This window comes from Oncorhynchus gorbuscha, linkage group LG16, assembly GCF_021184085.1.
Source record: "Oncorhynchus gorbuscha isolate QuinsamMale2020 ecotype Even-year linkage group LG16, OgorEven_v1.0, whole genome shotgun sequence".
Taxonomy (NCBI): Eukaryota; Metazoa; Chordata; class Actinopteri; order Salmoniformes; family Salmonidae; genus Oncorhynchus; species Oncorhynchus gorbuscha.
This window is the reverse complement of record NC_060188.1, coordinates 77,198,543-77,218,184: the sequence shown is the minus strand read 5'-3', so window position 1 is coordinate 77,218,184 and position 19,642 is coordinate 77,198,543. Positions and strand designations below refer to the sequence as shown.

Below are 19,642 nucleotides of genomic sequence, written 5' to 3'. Positions count from 1 at the left end.
ATTCTCCAGCTGAAAACAGAAGAAGAAACGATCTGGGAGGGAAAGATGAAATGAGAAATGTGAAACATGAGTTATTTCTAGATCTTATCAGAAAAATGAAAGAACAAAGCCAGGGACCGGGGGGGGACAAGGAGAGACACAGATAAAGGAATGTTCGTATATGTGGTCCATCAGGGACCTCTGTAATTTACAGCAGACTAATATACGTATATCTTTACAAAGCGGACATTTGATCCAGGCTAGTTCCAGGCTAATTCCAAGCAAGATCCAGGCTAGTTCCAGGCTAGATCCAGGCTAGATCCAGGCTAGTTCCAGGCTAGTTCCAGGCTAAATCCAGGCTAGTTCCAGGCGAGATCCAGGCTAGTTCCATCCTATTTAAAATCCTTGTTAGAACCTTCAAACTTCACAGATGTGCCATTGGCCTGTACTGTTCCTGTACTGTAGTAACCTTGTTATTCAGAGCTAATGATAATGCATACCCAGGTACGGGGAATGCTTTTATGCATGTCATACAATACCACCTCCCCCCTTTCCTTTCCTTTCTCTCTCTCTCTTTCTCGCTTTCTCTCACACCACCTTCCCCTTCCTTCCTTTCTCCTTCCCTCCCTCTCTCTCTCTCTCTGGCTCTCTCTCTCTCTCTCTCTCTCTCTCTCTCTCTCTCTCTCTCTCTCTCTCTCTCTCTCTCTCTCTCTCTCTGTCTCTCTCTCGCTCTCTCTCTCTCTCTGGCTCTCTCTCTCTCTCTCTCTCTCTCTCTCTCTCTCTCTCTCGCTCTCTCTCTCTCTCTGTAATGTCATCTGACAACTCCTGGCACATTAAACTCTCATTATCGGAACATTGGACCAGCCCAACATTACAGTAGCTGAGTTACAGTACAGGTTTGACATTTCACTTTGTCCTTGAACATTCCAATATATCAAATTCAACCTTTGTGTTATGATATACCTTAGTATATCAATAATGACATGGTAATGCACAGTGCATAAACTTCAACAACACCCACTCGTCTTTTTAAAGAAGTGTGTATGATGCAAAGGTGGAATTCTACATAGGGGACCAGAATTAATTCATAATAATGTGGATTAGTGTTTGACGTTGTTAAATACTCAATCTATAAGCAGGATATTGGGCTCCTGATACTGTCTTCGTTAGGACTGATAACACCACTGCCTATCACATGTGATTAATGGAGTTAATATGTTTGATTACATATCTAAATAAACTTTCCCGCAGAGAGCTTTGAGCACTCTTTCAAAGTCAAATCTCTCTCTCTCTCTCGTTCTCTCCACCCAGCTGCCCCCAGTACAGATGATGTGGCACTGTACGTAGGCGTCGTCATCGCTGTGATCATGTGTCTGGTCATCTCCGTCATCGTGGCGCTGTTCGTCTACAGGAAGCACCATCGCGACTTTGACTCTGACATCATAGACACCTCGGCCCTCTACGAGGGTTTCCAGCCCGTTAGCATCAAGACGGCTCGAACAGGTGGGTCGGAGGTGTCTGTGTGTCTGTGAGTTTGTGTGTGTGTGTGTATGTGTGTGTTTATGTGTGTGTGAGGGGTGTCTTTTTGTATCAGAATAACAGGTGATAAATAGCTGGTACACAACCTCCCTATCTATCTGTGTTTTCAAGTGTAATTCGATTTGGGCAGGAGAGGATTGGTTTCTATAGCAGCCTAAACCTGGCTGATAGAAAGAGAGAGATAAACACAGAGTCAAAGAAATACATTAGTCCACACAACAGGTGCTGCGTTTACCCCTCTGTGCCTTGGTGTCATCCCTCATCCACAGAGTCACAACCACCGCCAGACAGGTAAACACACTGCATGTTGACAACGACACGTTGATAAACAATGTTGGTATAGAATCTAAATAGGCTCACTATTCGAAACGCACCACTAGCTATATACCATACTGACTGTATATACATGTTTACCATTTCTCTTACACGGTGTGTAGTAGAGAAGATGAGGAGAAGATGAGGAGGAGGTGTGTGAGGACCCAGAGTGTGACTGTTACTGTCCCCACCCCGCCCACTCAGCACAAATCATCAATATTCATGTGTGTACCTGTTAGGTAAACTGCTATATAATGAAGCCATCTGTTCCTTATGAAACACTGTGCTGCAGAGCGATAGTTAAGGTTGGAGCACTGAGTAGCAGGACTCTTCACACTGTTTATGTGTAGAGCTGTAGAGTAAACAAATAACTCAATACAGTTTAAGCAGGACATAGCTGACACCAGCTGCGTCAACCCACAGAAAAAGCTACCTAAAAGCAAAAAAAAATAAAGAAAATAGTCTTAAGAACTTATCTAAAGCCTCTTAACAGCTGAATACTGACTGGTCCTGATGGTGTATTGGTTGAGTTTGATTGAACTGCAGCTCTACTTAGATGATACAGTAGTCTTACCACTGACATCACCATTGTCCTCTCCTCTCCTGTCCCCAGCTGACCTTCTGACAACACCCCCTGACCTGACCTCTGCTGCCGCCATGTACCGCGGTCCGGTCTACGCCCTCCATGACGTCGCAGACAAGATTCCCATGACCAACTCCCCCCTCTTGGACCCCCTGCCCAACCTGAAGATCAAGGTGTACAACTCCTCTGGTCTGGTTACCCCCTCTGAGGACCTGTCTGAATTCTCCTCCAAGCTGTCCCCTAAGCTGCCCCACTGCCTGCTGGATGGGGACACCATGGGGAGGAGGACCCAGACCCAGACCCTGCTCCGTACCGGCACCAGGGACCCCTCCTGTACCGCTCTGGGCTCCTTCAACTCCATGGGTGGACACCTCATTGTCCCCAACTCAGGTATGGGTCTTTACGGTACAGTCTCAGAGTAATTGGTCTATGGTATTTAAAAAAAAAATGTACCACCTTTTTCTCCCCAATTTTGATCTTGTCTCATCGCTGGAACTTCCCAACGGGCTCGGGAGGCGAAGGTCGGGTTATGTGTCCTCCGCAACATAATACGCCAAACCACACTTCTTAACACCCGCCCTCTTAATCTGGAAACCAGCCTCACCAATCTGCCAGGGGAAACATTGTTTACCTGGCGACATAGGTCAGCCTGCAGGCACCCGGCCCGCCACAAGGAGTCGCTAGAGTGCGATGAGCCAAGTAAAGCCCCCCCGGCCAAACCCTCCCCTAACCCGGACAACACTGGGCCAATTGTGCACTGCACTATGGGACTCCCAATCATGGCCGGTTGTGATACAGCCAGGGACTGACCATCCATAATATCACAATTATAGTTTTAAGCATGTTTTGAGGCTATACAGTGTTTGTTTACATTTACATTATTTAGACACATTGGAGTTTAACAAGCTTATATTTTGGGTTTTGATGGGGTACAACAGTTGAACCAACTTTATAAGTAATGTTCTTCAAGAATCAATGGGTATATACAGTATCATCGATTTTATAAGTCCAAAAATATGGTATTTGGTATTTTATTAGGATCCCTATTAGCTGTTGCAAAATCAGCAGCTACTCTTCCTGGGGTCCACACAAAACATGAAACATAATACAGAATGACATAATACAGAATGACATAATACAGAATAACATAATACAGAACATCATTAGACAAGAACAGCTCAAGGACATCACTACATACATTTTTTTAAAGGCACACGTAGCCTACATATCAATGCATCCACACAAACTATCGAGGTCAAATAGAGGAGAGTCGTTGTGCTTTCTGTTTTATTAAACCAGGTTTACTGTTTGTTTGAGCAACATGAGATGGAAGGAAGTTCCATGCAATAAGGGCTCTATATAATACTGTATGTTTTCTTGAATTTGTTCTGGATTTGTGGACTGTGAAAAGACCCCTGGTGGCATGTCTGGTGGGGTAAGTGTGTGTGTCAGAGCTGTGTAAATTGACTATGCAAAAAATTTAGGATTTTCAACACATGAATGTTTCTTACAAAAATAAGAAGTGATGCAGTCAGTCTCTCCTCAACACTTAGCTAAGAGAGACTGACATGTATAGTATTTATATCAGCCCTGACCATAGTTTGCTTTGTATGTTTCTATGTTTTGGTTGGTCAGGGTGTGAGCTGGGTGGGCATTCTATGTTACATGTCTAGTTTGTCTAGTTCTATGTTTGGCCTTATATGGTTCTCAATCAGAGGCAGGTGTTCGTCATTGTCTCTGATTGGGAACCATATTTAGGTAGCCTGTTTGTTGTTGGGTTTTGTGGGTGATTGTCCTTGTTACTGTCTCTGTGGTACTTTGCACCAGTATTAGGCTGTTTTGGTTTTCGTGGTACGTTTATTGTTTTTGATTCGTGTTTACTTTGTTTCATTAAACATGGATTGCAATAGCCACGCCACATTTTGGTCTGACTCTACTTCACCGAAAGAGAACCGTTACACAGCCCTCTGATTACAATGAAGAGCAAAACATGCCATCCTGTTCTGGGCCAGCTGCAGCTTAACTAGGTATTTTCTTGCAGCACTGGATCACACGACTGGACAATAATCAAGATTAGACAAAACTAGAGCCTGCAGAACTTGCTTTTTGGAGTGTGGTGTCAAAAAAGCAGAGCATATCTTTACTACGGACAGACCTCTCCCCATCTTTACAACCATTAAATCTATGTTTTGACCATGACAGTTTACAATCAAAGGTAATACCAAGTAATTTAGTCTCCTCAACTTCTTCAACAGCCACACCATTCATTACCAGATTCAGCTGAGGTCTAGAACTTAGGGAATGATTTGTACCAAATACAATGCTCCTAGTTTAAGAGATGTTCAGGACCAGTTTATTACTGCCCACCCATTCCACAACAGACTTAACTCTTTGTTAAGGGTTTCAGTGACTTCATTAGCTGTGGTTGCTGATGCGTATATGGTTGAATCATCAGCATACATGGACACACATGCGTTGTTTATTGCCAGTGGCAGGTCATTGGTAAAAATAGAAAAGAGTAGAGGGTCTAGAGAGCTGCCCTGCGGTACACCACACTTTACATGTTTGACATTAGAGAAGCTTCCATTAAAGAAAACCCTTTGAGTTCTATTAGATAGATTATCTCTGAATCCATGATATAGAGTCGGTTGAAAAGCCATAAGACATAGTTATGGTCACTAATATCAAAGGCTGCACAGAACAGTACTGCTGTTCTAACAGTACTGTTGTTCTAACAGTACTGTTCCCACAATCTTCTTTCAACCAATCATCAGTCAGTTGTGTCAGTGCAGTACATGTTGAGTGCCCTTCTCTATAAGCATGCTGAAAGTCTGTTGTTAATTTGTTTACAGAGAAATAGCATTTTGTTTGGTCAAACATAATATTTTGCTAAGAGCTGTCAGCAAGCTTATACAGTATGTCTGCTGTTAGAACCAGTAAAGGCCACTACCACTCTTGGGTATATTTTTATTTATTTAAACTTTATTTAACTAGACAAGTCAGTTAAGAACAAATTCTTATTTACAATGACGACCTTCCCCGGCCAAACCCGGACGACGCTGGGACTCCCAATCCTGGCCGGATGTGATACAGCCTGGATTCAAACCATGGACTGTATTGACGCCTCTTGCACTGAGATGCAATGCCTTAGACCACTGCGCCACTCGGGTAGCGGAATTACTTTGGCTTCCCTCCAGGCCTGAGGACAAAGACTTTCCTCTAGGCTCAGATTAAAGATATGACAGAGAGGAGTGGCTATAGAGTCAGCTACCATCCTCAGTAGCTTTCCATCTAAGTTGTCAATGCCAGGAGGTTTGTCATTATTGATCGATAACAATACGTTTTCCGCCTCTCCCACACTATCTTTACAAAATTCAAACTTGCAATTATTTTCTTTCATAATATATATATTTTTTGCATGAAAAACTGTTCGTTGTTGGCATTTCCTGCCTAAGTTTGCCCACTTTCCCAATGAAGTAATCATTCAAATATTTGGCAACATCAAATGGTTTTGTGGTGTATAAATCATCTGATATGGTGAAAGTTGGAGTTGAATTTGTCTTTCTGCCCATAATTTCATTTAAAGTACTCCAATATTTTTATATCATTGATCGTGGCTTCATAATACAGTTTCTTCTTCTTTTTGTTGAGTTTAGTCACATCATTTCTCAATTTGCAGTAAATCAGTCAGTCAGACGTGCAGCCAGACTTATTAGCCACTCCTTTTGCCCCATCTCTTTCAACCATACAGTTTAACATCCCTCATCAATCCATGGAGCCTTAACAGTTTTAACAATCAGTTTTTTAACAGGTGCATGTTTATCAATAATTGGAAGAAGCAATTTCATAAATTAAAGTGCAGCGTCTGGATGCTCCTCGTTAATCACATCAAACCAACAAATATTTTTAACATCACCCACATTAGACTCACAATAAAATCTTTTGTATGATCTCTTATACATTATTTTAGGCTCAGCTGTTGTAACTTTGGCTTTCCTGGATATAGCCACTATATTGCGATCACTGCATCCAATGGGTATGGACACACCTTAGAACAGTGTTCTACAGTATTAGTAAAAATGTGATCGATACATGTGGATGATCTTGTTCCTGTAGTGTTTCTAAACACCTGGTAGATTGATTAATAACCTGAACCAGATTACAGGCACGGGTTACAGTAACAAACTCCCTGTTGAGCGGACAGCTTGATGACAACCAGTCAATATTCAGGTCCACAAGAAAGTAGACCTCTCTGTTTAGATCAGATTAGATACTGACTGTTAGCACTTGGTGGCCTATAGCAACACCCCAAAAGAAAAGGCTTTAGATGTGCCAAGTGAACCTGCAACCACAACACTTCAATGACACTTGACATGAGATCTTCTCTAAGCATTACAGGGATATGGCTCTGAATATATACAGCAACACCTCATAAGTGTTCCTGTCTCTTCTATAGATGTTATATCCTTGTATTGCTACAGCTGTGTCATCAAATGAATTATCTAAGTGAGTCTCAGAAATGGCTAATATATGAATGTTATCTGATGTTAGCAAGTTATTGATTTCATGAACCTTATTTCTAAGGCTACATATATTAATATGGGCTATTTTCAGCCCTTTCTTGCGTAGCTTATCAGAGATAGACATGATACTGAAAAGAGCAAACAAAGTAAGAGAGAAAAATATACATTCAGTAGTCCATTAATCAGTTGGTGTGTGTGTGTGTGTGTGTGTGTGTGTGTGTGTGTGTGTGTGTGTGTGTGTGTGTGTGTGTGTGTGTGTGTGTGTGTGTGTGTGTGTGTGTGTGTGTGTGTGTGTGTGTGTGTGTGTGTGTGTGTGTGTGTGTGTGTGCTGCAGGGTTGAAGCTACGAACCAATAGGCTTGGCTCTCTCATCCTTTCCATGCTTCTGGGAGGGATCGTGGACAATGAGCCTGTCATAGTGAATGTATGCAATGTCCCCACGCGCTCTGGCAGCTTTCATGGCTGAGATCAGTTCTTTCCTCTTCTTGCGCTCAGCTTCAGGATAGTCCTCGTTGAGGAAGATATACGTTCCTCTCAAGTTCTTGGCTCTTTCCAGAACAGCTACCTTTTCCTTGAACCTCAGGAACTTGACCACTATCGGCCTGGGCCTACCAACTGGGCTGGTGGTTGGTTTTCCAGTCCTGTCGGCGCGCTACACCTCAATCTTCCTGTGGTCCATCTTCAATTTCTCAGAGATCATTTCCCTCACTTTGTCCTCAGACTCCATCCAGGTCTCATGTGGAGATTCTGCAATTCCGTCCAAAACCTTGTTGTTCCGCCTTCATTGGGTGTAGCTATTAAGGGTTCTAGCTTTAATACAGCACAGGCCAGGGTCTGTTTAGCCAGAAGGAAACTGTTGAGACAGAACATCCATAAGCGGTTAGTCATTTGAAGTCAAGCAGTGGAATTAATTGAAGTCAAACTAATTAGTCCTATTCAAATTGAACTTTAAACTGAATAAGTATTCCGGTAAGTCTGTAAAGGTATTCATTAAAAAAAACATTCCTGCAAATCCATCAGGTTCAGAGGCCGTAGCCATAAGCAATTAACAGACCGCTCTAGCCTCTAGATGATGATTGGAGCGTTGGTGCTTTCATACACTGACATTGGTTTTAGGTGCTTTATCAGTTCTCCCTCTTGTATAGTTCTTTGGAGCAGCTGACAAGGTCCCCTCGTGGTGAGTGTGTTAGAAGGCTGTTTCCTCAAAGTGACTTAGCACAGTGTGTGTAATAACAGGATTAGCAGCCTATGTGGAGTCACGACTGACATGGTGATCATTCTCACCCCCCCCCCCCCCATTACGTCCACCCCCCTTCCCACGCTATGCTCCAAAAGGGGGGAGCGCTATTTTTCCATTCATTCATTATGATCAGGAGATGACGCTGTGATCCTGACACGTCTTTCCCTCTAATTCACCAGGGATCATCCTTATCCTCTACACATGGCCTGTAATAGGGGCTAACGCCATACTGAAGCATGACTCCCTGGAGAGAGGGAGGGAGAGAGTGGGTGAGAGAAGGAGAGAGAGTCAGAGAGAGAGGGAGGGAGAGAGGGGGTGAGAGAAGGAGAGAGAGTCAGAGAGAGAGGGAGGGAGAGAGATTTGACTTTGAAAGAGTTCTTAAAGCTCTCCATGGTCAATCAGAGCATGCGTTCCACACACTGCGTGACAGGGCTGTAAGAGTGGCTGGGTGCCTGTCTGCTCAGAGCACAGAGCATGTGGTTGGTACACTTCTGTTCTGTTCTGTTTAGGCTGTAGTACTGCCTACATTATCTGTGCGGTTCTCATTTAGCACATGCGGTCTGTTTGTGATGCAGTACAGATGCATGTTGACAGCAGGGAAAAGCAGGCAGAAACTTCTAGGGTTTCTGGAGTTTTTCTCTTGAAAACTTGTTTCTGGCTGATATTAGCTACCTCATGATACACAGAGAGAGCGAGAGAGAGAGATTGTAAATCTCAAAAGTAAGCTTTGGCAATATGTACATTGTTATGTCATGCCAATAAAGCTAATTTAATTTAATTGAGAGTGAGAGCAAGAGAGAGAGAGCGAGAGAGAGAGAGAGCGAGAGAGAGAGAGAGAGAGAGAGAGAGAGAGAGAGCGAGAGAGAGAGAGAGAGAGAGAGAGAGAGAGAGAGAGAGAGAGAGAGAGAGAGAGAGAGAGAGAGAGAGAGAAGAGAAGAACACATCAGTCATATAATATTTTGTGGTTCCTGGGTAATGAAATATTGCGTTTCTCTCTCTCTCTATTCAATTACATTTCAATGTAAGGGTTTATGGCATGGGGAAACATATGTTAACATTGCCAAAGCAAGTGAAGTAGATAATAGATAAAAGTGAAACAAACAAAAAATAATTACAGTAATCTGAAAAAAACAGAGCAAGCAGTAAATTATTTTGTGTGTAATGTATTTTTCATTATGTGCCGACCCCAGTAAGGCAAATGGGGATCCTACTAAATCAAATCAAACACAGATGGAGAACATTTAAATCACACGTTCATATCTACCATATAATGTTGTTAGGGGATATTGTGAGGCATTATTTAAACTACAGTTAGAGACAGGGAAGGAGCAGTGAGTGACATGGCTGTGGTTGTTTTGGCCTCAGGATGTCTCTCCACTGTCTGTCTGTCCGTCTGTCTCTCTACTGTCTCTCTGTCGCTCTGTCTGTCTGTCTCTCTCTGTCTGACTGGCAGGCTGTCTGTCTGTCTGGCTGTCTGTCTGCATGGGCCTAGGTAGGAGATAAACACTAAACACAGAATGACAGAGTGAGCATGACAGGGAGGGCTGGAGGTCAGTGTGTGTGACTGGACTGTCTGACTAGTGTGTGTGTGTTACTAGTGTGTGACTATAAAGTGTGTGTGACCACAGTGTGTGTGACTTCAGAGAGTGTGACCACAGTGTGTGAGGCTAAAGTGTGTGTGACCAGAGTTTGTGTTTGTGACCACAGAGTGTGTGTGTGACGAGAGTGTGTGTGTCTTGTCTCCACAGGGGTGAGTCTCCTAGTTCCAGCTGGGGCTGTCCCACAGGGTAGAGTGTATGAGATGTATGTGACCGTTCACAGGAAGGACAGCATGAGGTAACTACAATCTACCTTTTCCCTTCTGGCTCTGCTGTTTACACCAGTCAACACACACATCTCCTACAGACACTACCCACACTGTCACAACACGTCCAACCTGTGTGTCTGTGTGTTCCCCCAGACCCCCAGTCGATGACTGCCAGACAGTGCTGAGTTCAGTGGTGAGCTGTGGCCCCCCAGGGGCCCTCCTGACTCGCCCAGTCATCATCACCATGCACCACTGTGCTGAGGCCGATAGTGATTCAGCCGAGGATTGGCTGATCCAGCTCAAGAGCCAATCACAGCAGGCCCAGTGGGAGGTGAGTGGCATGTTGCTGTGCCTGACAATGTATGTGGAGATTGAAGATGGTACTGGAAAAGGTGATGCAATACTGAGGAAAAAGACAAGACAAAGTTGGAGGGAAAGAACTAATGCAGAATTATAATGGATCAATTACATGAGGTAGGATGGCCGTGGGGATTAACAGAGTAGAGCAGGCCTGGGCAATTATTTTCCATGGAGGGCCACATTAGAGCCACATTAGGGCCACAAATATATTTTTGCCAGAATCATATTACAGGATTATACATCATGGGTGTTGACAGATATATCTATTGTAAATCAAGTCTAGATATAATATGCTACTTATTTAACTTTTTTTAACATGCACAGAAATAAACCACATCCATGTTGTCCTTTTGGTAGGTATTTTCATTATTAAACATGCAATGAACTACACAGAGGGAAAAGTACACTGTGCATTCAGCACCACGGACAGAACTCTTGTTAAAGGGTATGCACAAAAACACAAAGAGAGAGAGCTCAACATTACATTTAAACTACTCAATCAGTGTGAGGACTGAAGTCTCTGATGGGCATTGACTAGAGCAGTGAAGTCAGGTATAGTTTCTGACGTCGCTATGCACAGGATTGCTGAGAGGTGAGAGTCAGTAAGAGATGATCTGTGCCTTGACTTGTTATATTTCATCACTGAAAATGTCTGTTCACATACATAGGTTGACCATAACAGTACAAACATCTTCTGAGCATGACTCCTAATCTTTGCAAAGTATTGTTCATCGAGAGATAGAACCTCGTCAGTAACATTGTTTTGAATAGTTCTCCAATCACTGCATCAGACTGAAGATCTATAAGCTCATGTTGCAGGTCAGTGGGATCGTTATCCACATTGAAGGTGAAAGGAGAGGAAACCAACAGCATGTCTTTTTCCAACACTTTGAAATCCTCAAAACGAGGAGAAAACTCACAGTTCAAAGCATACAGCAGCTTTGTATACTTCTCCCGCTGGTCATCTGATAGGGAACAGACTAGTAGTGTCATCTGATAGGGAACAGACTAGTAGTGTCATCTGATAGGGAACAGACTAGTAGTGTCATCTGATAGGGAACAGACTAGTAGTGTCATCTGATAGGGAACAGACTAGTAGTGTCATCTGATAGGGAACAGACTAGTAGTGTCATCTGATAGGGAACAGACTAGTAGTGTCATCTGATAGGGAACAGACTAGTAGTGTCATCTGATAGGGAACAGACTAGTAGTGTCATCTGATAGGGAACAGACTAGTAGTGTCATCTGATAGGGAACAGACTAGTAGTGTCATCTGATAGGGAACAGACTAGTAGTGTCATCTGATAGGGAACAGACTAGTAGTGTCATCTGATAGGGAACAGACTAGTAGTGTCATCTGATAGGGAACAGACTAGTAGTGTCATCTGATAGGGAACAGACTAGTAGTGTCATCTGATAGGGAACAGACTAGTAGTGTCATCTGATAGGGAACAGACTAGTAGTGTCATCTGATAGGGAACAGACTAGTAGTGTCATCTGATAGGGAACAGACTAGTAGTGTCATCTGATAGGGAACAGACTAGTAGTGTCATCTGATAGGGAACAGACTAGTAGTGTCATCTGATAGGGAACAGACTAGTAGTGTCATCTGATAGGGAACAGACTAGTAGTGTCATCTGATAGGGAACAGACTAGTAGTGTCATCTGATAGGGAACAGACTAGTAGTGTCAGAAGGTGGGTGAGATTGTCTGCTTCTACTTGACGGGTCAGGAGGAGCAATTTTCCCTTGAAGGTTTTGACAAGGCTGTCCAGCTGATGTGAAAAAAGGTCCTTCCCTTGTAGTTTGGAATTCAGTTCATTAATGAGGGCCATGATGTCCACGGTGAGGGCAAAATCAGCCAACCATTCTTTATCTTGCAGTTAAGGGAAATCCACATAAACTTAGCAAAAAAAGTAGCGTCCTATCACTGTCAACTGCGTTTATTTTCAGCAAACTTAACATTTGTAAATACTTGTATGAACATAACAAGATTCAACAACTGAGACATAAACTGAGCAAGTTTCACAGACATGTGACTAACAGAACTGGAATAATGTGTCTCTGAACAAAGGGGGGGGGGGTCAAAATCAAAAGTAACAGTCAGTATCTGGTTTGGCCACCAGCTGCATTAAGTACTGCAGTGCATCTCTTCCTCATGGACTGCACCAGATTTGCCAGTTCTTGCTGTGAGAATTACCCCACTCTTCCACCAAGGCACCTGCAAGTTCTCTGAGATTTCTGAGGGGAATGGCCCTAGCCCTCACCCTCCGATCCAACAGGTCCCAGACGTGCTCAATGGGATTGAGATCCGGGCTCTTCTCTGGCCATGGCAGAACACTGACATTCCTGTCTTGCAGGAAATCACTCACAAAACGAGCAGTATGGCTGGTGGCATTGTCATGCTGGAGCCTGCAGGAAGGGTACCACATGAGGGAGGAGGATGTCTTCCCTGTTATGTACAATGTTGAGATTGCCTGCAATGACAAGAAGCTCAGTCCGATGACACTGTGACACTCCGCCCCAGACCATGACGGACCCTCCACCTCCAAATCGATCCCGCTCCAGAGTACAGGCCTCTGTGTAACGCTCATTCTTTCGACAATAAACGCAAATCTGACCATCACCCCTGGTGAGACCAAACCACGACTCGTTAGTGAAGAGCACTTTTTGCCAGTCCTGTCTGGTCCAGCGACGGTGGGTTTGTGCCCATAGGCGATGTTGTTGCCGGTGATTTCGGTTGGGGACTAGCCTTACAACAGGCCTACAAGCCCTCAGTCCAGCCTCTCTCAGCCTATTACGGACAGTCTCAGCACTGATGGAGGGATTGTGCGTTCCTGGTGTAACTCGGGCAGTTGTTTTTGCCATCCTGTACCTGTCCCGCAGGTGTGATGTTCGGATGTACCGATCCTGTGCAGGTGTTGTTACATGTGGTCTGCCACTGCGAGGACGATCAGCTGTCCATCCTGTCTCCCTGTAGCGCTGTCTTAGGCGTCTCACAGTACGGACATTGCCATTTATTTCCCTGGCCACATCTGCAGTCCTCATGCCTCCTTGCAGCATGCCTAAGGAAAGTTCACGCAGATGAGCAGGGACCCTGGGCATCTTTCTTTTTCTTTTTCAGAATCAGTAGAAAGGCATATTTAGTGTCTTAAGTTTTCATAACTGTGACCTTAATTGCCTACCATTTTTAATCTGTTAGTCTTTTATCGACCGTTCCACAGGTGCATGTTCATTAGTTGTTAATGGTTCATTGAACAAGCATGGGAAACAGTGTTTTTACCCTTTACAATGAAGATCTGTGAAGTTATTTGGATTTTTACAAATTATCTTTGAAAGACAGGATCCTGAAAAGGGGGGGTTTATTTTGTTGCTGAGTTTATTTTTCCTTTCATTTGCAAAATCTCAGCAATTTCCGACAGGTCCCACACCCTTTTTAAGCATCTTCCCCAAACTCAGCCATCTCACGTTTGTGTGGTAGATGAGATCTGCATGACATGACTCTGTCTCTTCCAACAGTGAGACAAACTGCCTGTGGTATTAAAGATTTTGCTCTTATTTACATTTACATTTAAGTCATTTATGCACAACATGGCTCATTTTCAGAAGACATTTACAGAGCACCTCCTGATGAATAATACAAAGCAGGAAAATAATTTTATGATCTGGGTTCAGCTCATTCACTTGATTTTGCACCCATCAGTGGTCACACTGAATAACTTTCCAAAACTCAGTCCCAGCTTTGCCACACACTTATTAACCTCCTCCAATAAATCTTTCCCTGTGGTTGTGTTCTTCATTGACTGCACTGAAGCTCCTCTGTCATTTCAACGATGTCTCGTAAGAATATCAATATCTACGCTGTGTCACGTGCATCACTGCTCTCATCCAGGGCCACGGGGAAATAGGTGAAATCCTTTACCTGGTCTTTCAACATATTACCTGGTCTTTCAACATATTACCTGGTCTTTCAACATATTACCTGGTCCTTCAACATATTACCTGGTCCTTCAACATATTACCTGGTCTTTCAACATATTACCTGGTCTTTCAACATATTACCTGGTCTTTCAACATATTACCTGGTCTTTCAACATATTACCTGGTCTTTCAACATATTACCTGGTCTTTCAACATATTACCTGGTCTTTCAACATATTACCTGGTCTTTCAACATATTACCTGGTCTTTCAACATATTACCTGGTCTTTCAACATATTACCTGGTCTTTCAACATATTACCTGGTCTTTCAACATATTACCTGGTCTTTCAACATATTACCTGGTCTTTCAACATATTACCTGGTCTTTCAACATATTACCTGGTCCTTCAACATATTACCTGGTCTTTCAACATATTACCTGGTCTTTCAACATATTACCTGGTCTTTCAACATACCTGGTCTTTCAACATATTACCTGGTCTTTCAACATATTACCTGGTCTTTCAACATATTACCTGGTCTTTCAACATATTACCTGGTCTTTCAACATATTACCTGGTCTTTCAACATATTACCTGGTCTTTCAACATATTACCTGGTCTTTCAACATATTACCTGGTCCTTCAACATATTACCTGGTCTTTCAACATATTACCTGGTTACCTGGTCTTTCAACATATTACCTGGTCTTTCAACATATTACCTGGTCTTTCAACATATTACCTGGTCTTTCAACATATTACCTGGTCTTTCAACATATTACCTGGTCTTTCAACATATTACCTGGTCCTTCAACATATTACCTGGTCTTTCAACATATTACCTGGTCTTTCAACATATTACCTGGTCTTTCAACATATTCTCTGTGATGTCCTCAACACGCCGCGTCACTGTTTGTCTTGACAGGGAAACATTTTCAAACAGCTCTTTCTTGTCAAGGGCAAAGTATTGCTGCAGAGTTTAATTAAACATTATTGAATTGATTCACCCTCAGCGAATGGCTTGCTATATTTAGCAATTTTGTGGGACAGTACATGGCTAGCTCTCGCAATTCCATCGTTTGCTGAATGCAGTTTTGTGAAAAGTCCTTGTTGCTTTTGCAACTGAGAAAGCAACTATTTTGATGCACTTGCCTTCTCCTCAGAAGACATATTCCTATATTTCTCTGCATGCTTTGTCTGGAAGTGTCGGGACAAGTTGTCGTCTTTCAAGACAGCGCTGCTCTCTTTGCACACTAAGCACAACGCTTTCCCTGATACATTACTAAAGAAATATTTGGATGTCCACTCTTGCTGGAAACCCTACATTCACTTTCCTTTTCTTTAAAAGTGTCTGTCCTCATGCAGTTGTTATTTTTGTGTGTCTTCAAAATAGATGTCCCACAAGCAGTGGGAGTTAAACCATTACACAAAGGCGAGTATTCATTGGGCTTTTAATTTTCAAAACATTACTATTGCAAATTCTTTATGTGATCTTAGCATGATTCTGCAGGCCGTAGTGAATCAGGTTGCAGGCCGGATACGTCCTCCGGGCCGGCCTTTACCCAGGCCTGGAGAGGAGAATAGGATGAGATACTGCATATCTGATAGCAAGGAGTGTAAAGCAGCCTGCATACATACAGCCTGCACACAGCACAGGCTGAATTAGAGACAGAGGATTGTGTAAGAACTGTTTTAGGGAATAGCATGCTGACATTTCCCCCCCAGGCTCTCTGTCTTTCTGTGTGTGTGTGTGTGTGTGTGTGTGTGTGTGTGTGTGTGTGTGTGTGTGTGTGCGTGCGTGCGTGCGTGCGTGCGTGCGTGCATGACAGTTCTCTGCCCATAGGCCCCATCATTAAGAGCAGTGATGATGAGAAATTGTTTTCCCCCGGTGTCTCTGTGAACATAGCCCCATGCCCAGCCTCACACACAAAGCAGACTTTTATTTTTATCCTTCACACACACACACACACACACACACACACACACACACACACACACACACACACACACACACACACACACACACACACACACACACACACACACACACACACACACACACACACACACACACACACACACACACACACACACACACACACACACACACACACACAATCAGGCACACATACAAACATAATGGTTTAATTAGCAGTAGCAGAAGGCAGATGCAGCCTATGCAAACGCCTCTGCACTAGAAACACCTCCTTAGAGCTGGTAAGCATTGTCCCCCCTCCGCTACCACCACCACCACCTGTGTATTCAGACCCCTTGACTTTTTCCAAAAAGCCTTATTCTATACTGGATTACATTAAATGTTTTCCTCATCAATCTACACACAATACCTCATAATGACAAAGCGAAAAAAGTTTTTTATAAATATTTTATGAAAAATAAAGAACAGAAATAACTTATTTACATAAGTATTCAGACCCTTTGCTATGAGACTTGAAATTGAGCTCAGGTGCATCCTGTTTCCATTGATCGTCCTTGAGATGTTTCTACAACTTGATTGGAGTCCACCTGTGGTAAATTCAATTGATTGGACATGATTTGGAAAGGCACACACCTGTCTATCTAAGGTCCCACAGTTGACAGTGCATGTCAGAGCAAAAACCAAGCCATGAGTTCGAAGAAATTGTCCATTGAGCTCCGAGACAGGATTGTGTCGAGGCACAGATCTGGCGAAAGTTATCAAAACATTTCTGCAGCATTGAAGGTCCCAAAGAATACACTGGCCTCCATCATTCCAAACAGATCACCGACCATTTTGAATCCCACCGTACCTTCTCCACTATGCAATCTGGTTTCAGAGCTGGTCATGGGTGCACCTCAGCCACGCTCAAGGTCCTTAACTACATCATAACCGCCATCAATAAGAGACATTACTGTGCAGCCGTATTCATCGACCGGGCCAAGGCTTTCGACTCTGTCAATCACCACATTCTTATTGGCAGACTCGACATCCTTGGTTTCTCAAATGATTGCCTCGCCTGGTTTACCTACTACTCTGATAGAGTTCAGTATGTCAAATCGGAGGCCCTATTGTCCGGACCTCTGGCAGACTCTATGGGGGTGCCACAGGGTTCAATCCTTGTGCCGACTCTCTTCTCTGTATACATCAATGATGTTGCTCTTGGTGCTGGTGATTCTCTGGTAAACCTCTACGCAGACGACACCACTCTGTATACTTCTGGCCCCTCTTTGGACACTGTGTTAACTAACCTCCAGACGAGCTTCAATGCCATACAACTCTTCTTCCGTGGCCTCCAACTGCTCTTAAACGCAGGGAAAACTAAATGCATGCTATTCAACTGCTCGCCCGCCCAACTTCACTACTCTGGACGGCTCTGACTTAGAATACGTGGACAACTACAAATAACTAGGTTGTATGGTTAGACTGTAAACTCTCCTTCCAGACTCACATTAAGCATCACCAATCCAAAAATTAAATCTAGAATTGGCTTCCTATATCGCAACAAAGCATCCTTCACTCATGCTGCCAAACATACCTTCGTAAAACTGACCATCCTACTGATCCTCAACTTCGGTGATGTCATCTATAAAATAGCCTCCAACACTCTACTCAACAAACTGGATGCAGTCTATCACAGTGCCATGTGTTTTGTCACCAAAGCCCCATATACTACCCACCATTGCGACCTGTACGCTTTCGTTGGTTGGCCCTCGCTTCATACTCGTCGCCAAACCCACTGGTTACAAGTTATCTACAAGTCTCTGCTAGGTAAAGTTCCGCCTTATCTCAACTCACTGGTCACCATAGCAGCACCCACTCGTAGCACGCGCTCCATCAGGTATATCTCACTGGTTACCCCCAAAGCCAATTCCTCCTTTGGTTCTCTGCTGCCCATGACTGGAACGAATTGCAAAAATCTCTGAAGCTGGAGACTCACATCTCCCTCACTAGCTTTAAGCACTAGCTGTCAGAGCAGTTTACAGATCACTGCACCTGTACTTAGCCTATCTGTAAACAGCCCATCTATCTACCTACCTCATCCCCATACTGGTATTTATTTCTTTATTTTGCTGAATTTTGTCTGAATACTTTCCGAATGCACTGTACATGTAATATCTCTGATACACACACAAAGTCACACTTTCTCAGTTTAATTTTAACCTCCTACACACTCATTCTTTCCCTTGCAGTTGAGTTGTGCTGCAAATGAAAGATGCCTTCTTTTACCTTAGCTTGGGGTGCTGAATTGTCAGTAGTTGTTAACCTATCAATTATTCTTTATTAATTGTCCGGAAATCATCTGGTTGTTCATTTTACTGTCAGATAGACTAGTCACTGGGGTTCTGTAGTATTGACATGGGAAGGGATGTATTTGAGTGTTGATGTAAAACACTGAAGTGGTTTCCTTCCAGAGCTAGCTGTCAGAGCAGAGCATCTGGCCTGGTCATCACTGGCCTGTCAACTCATGCACTGATACTCCCATCCTCTCATACACAGCCCTGGTCTGGCTCTATAATCCTTCAGCTGCTTAGCAACAGCCTCAAGCCTCTCATCCCATCAGAGCTGATACAGCCCTGCTCTACCACTCAAGGTCTGTGGGTTTCTGTATGAGTTTCACTAAGATATAGTCCTCCAGAAAGCAGTGGGGTGAAGACTAGTTAAGGGTTAGGTATAAGGGTGTTGGAAGAGGAATCCTAGTTTCCTAGCTTCCTGTATTTTTTCCTAGATTCCTACATCCCATCATACACGTCTATAGAAATCAGTGGGGTTTATTTTAATTGAAGGTTGTATAGAACACCATTGATAGGATAAACTAGATTCCTGTATTATTTCTGAGATTCTTAGAATTCTAGATTCAGACTTTTGAAAGCGGTGGGTTTTAGGGTTCAGGGTTGTGTGTTGGAAACAAACTCGATCCCTCTATATTTTGACCACCTGACCCCTCTGCAGTCAGTGTGGGAGAGAGAGACTGTGAGTGACTCTGAGAGAGGTGAGGGTTCTGATGTGGTACTGAGAGACTGGCTTGAGTCTTTTTTAGTCGTTCGTTCTACTGCATCAAAAACAGAAGAACTGCCTGTCCTGAGAGAAACTTCATTAGATGTGCCTTGGACTCTCTTTGTCAGCTCTGTTGATAAAGATACTTATAAACCTTCAGAGCTGCAAGAAAGAAAAAACATCTGTAATATACAGTCTTATTTTGGGCTACTTACTGTACAGTATATGACTTTGATGGATTGGCTCTGGCCAGGCAATAAAACAAGATTGTGGAGTGAAAGCATTTAAACAGAAAAATAAGTATTGACTATATCTCAGCCTGTCAGCTGTGTGGATGGTAATATCCTGAGGTGACGGCTACTTGCTTTATATGAGCTTTTCTTCCCACTGAGCTGAGGCCA

At 43.3% G+C, this 19,642-nt stretch overlaps 1 protein-coding gene across 3 annotated transcripts in view; it reads left to right on the top strand.

Annotated features, from left to right (window-relative positions):
* LOC124000830 (netrin receptor UNC5C-like) overlaps positions 1-19,642 on the top strand; it is a 322,367-nt gene that overhangs the window by 291,290 nt on the left and 11,435 nt on the right. For all 3 annotated transcript variants that reach the window (XM_046307469.1, XM_046307470.1, XM_046307468.1), the window contains 4 exons: positions 1,291-1,482; positions 2,447-2,806; positions 9,927-10,014; positions 10,139-10,316. In XM_046307469.1, coding sequence (XP_046163425.1) covers positions 1,291-1,482; positions 2,447-2,806; positions 9,927-10,014; positions 10,139-10,316 — 818 coding nt within the window. The remainder of the gene's footprint in view (positions 1-1,290; positions 1,483-2,446; positions 2,807-9,926; positions 10,015-10,138; positions 10,317-19,642) is intronic.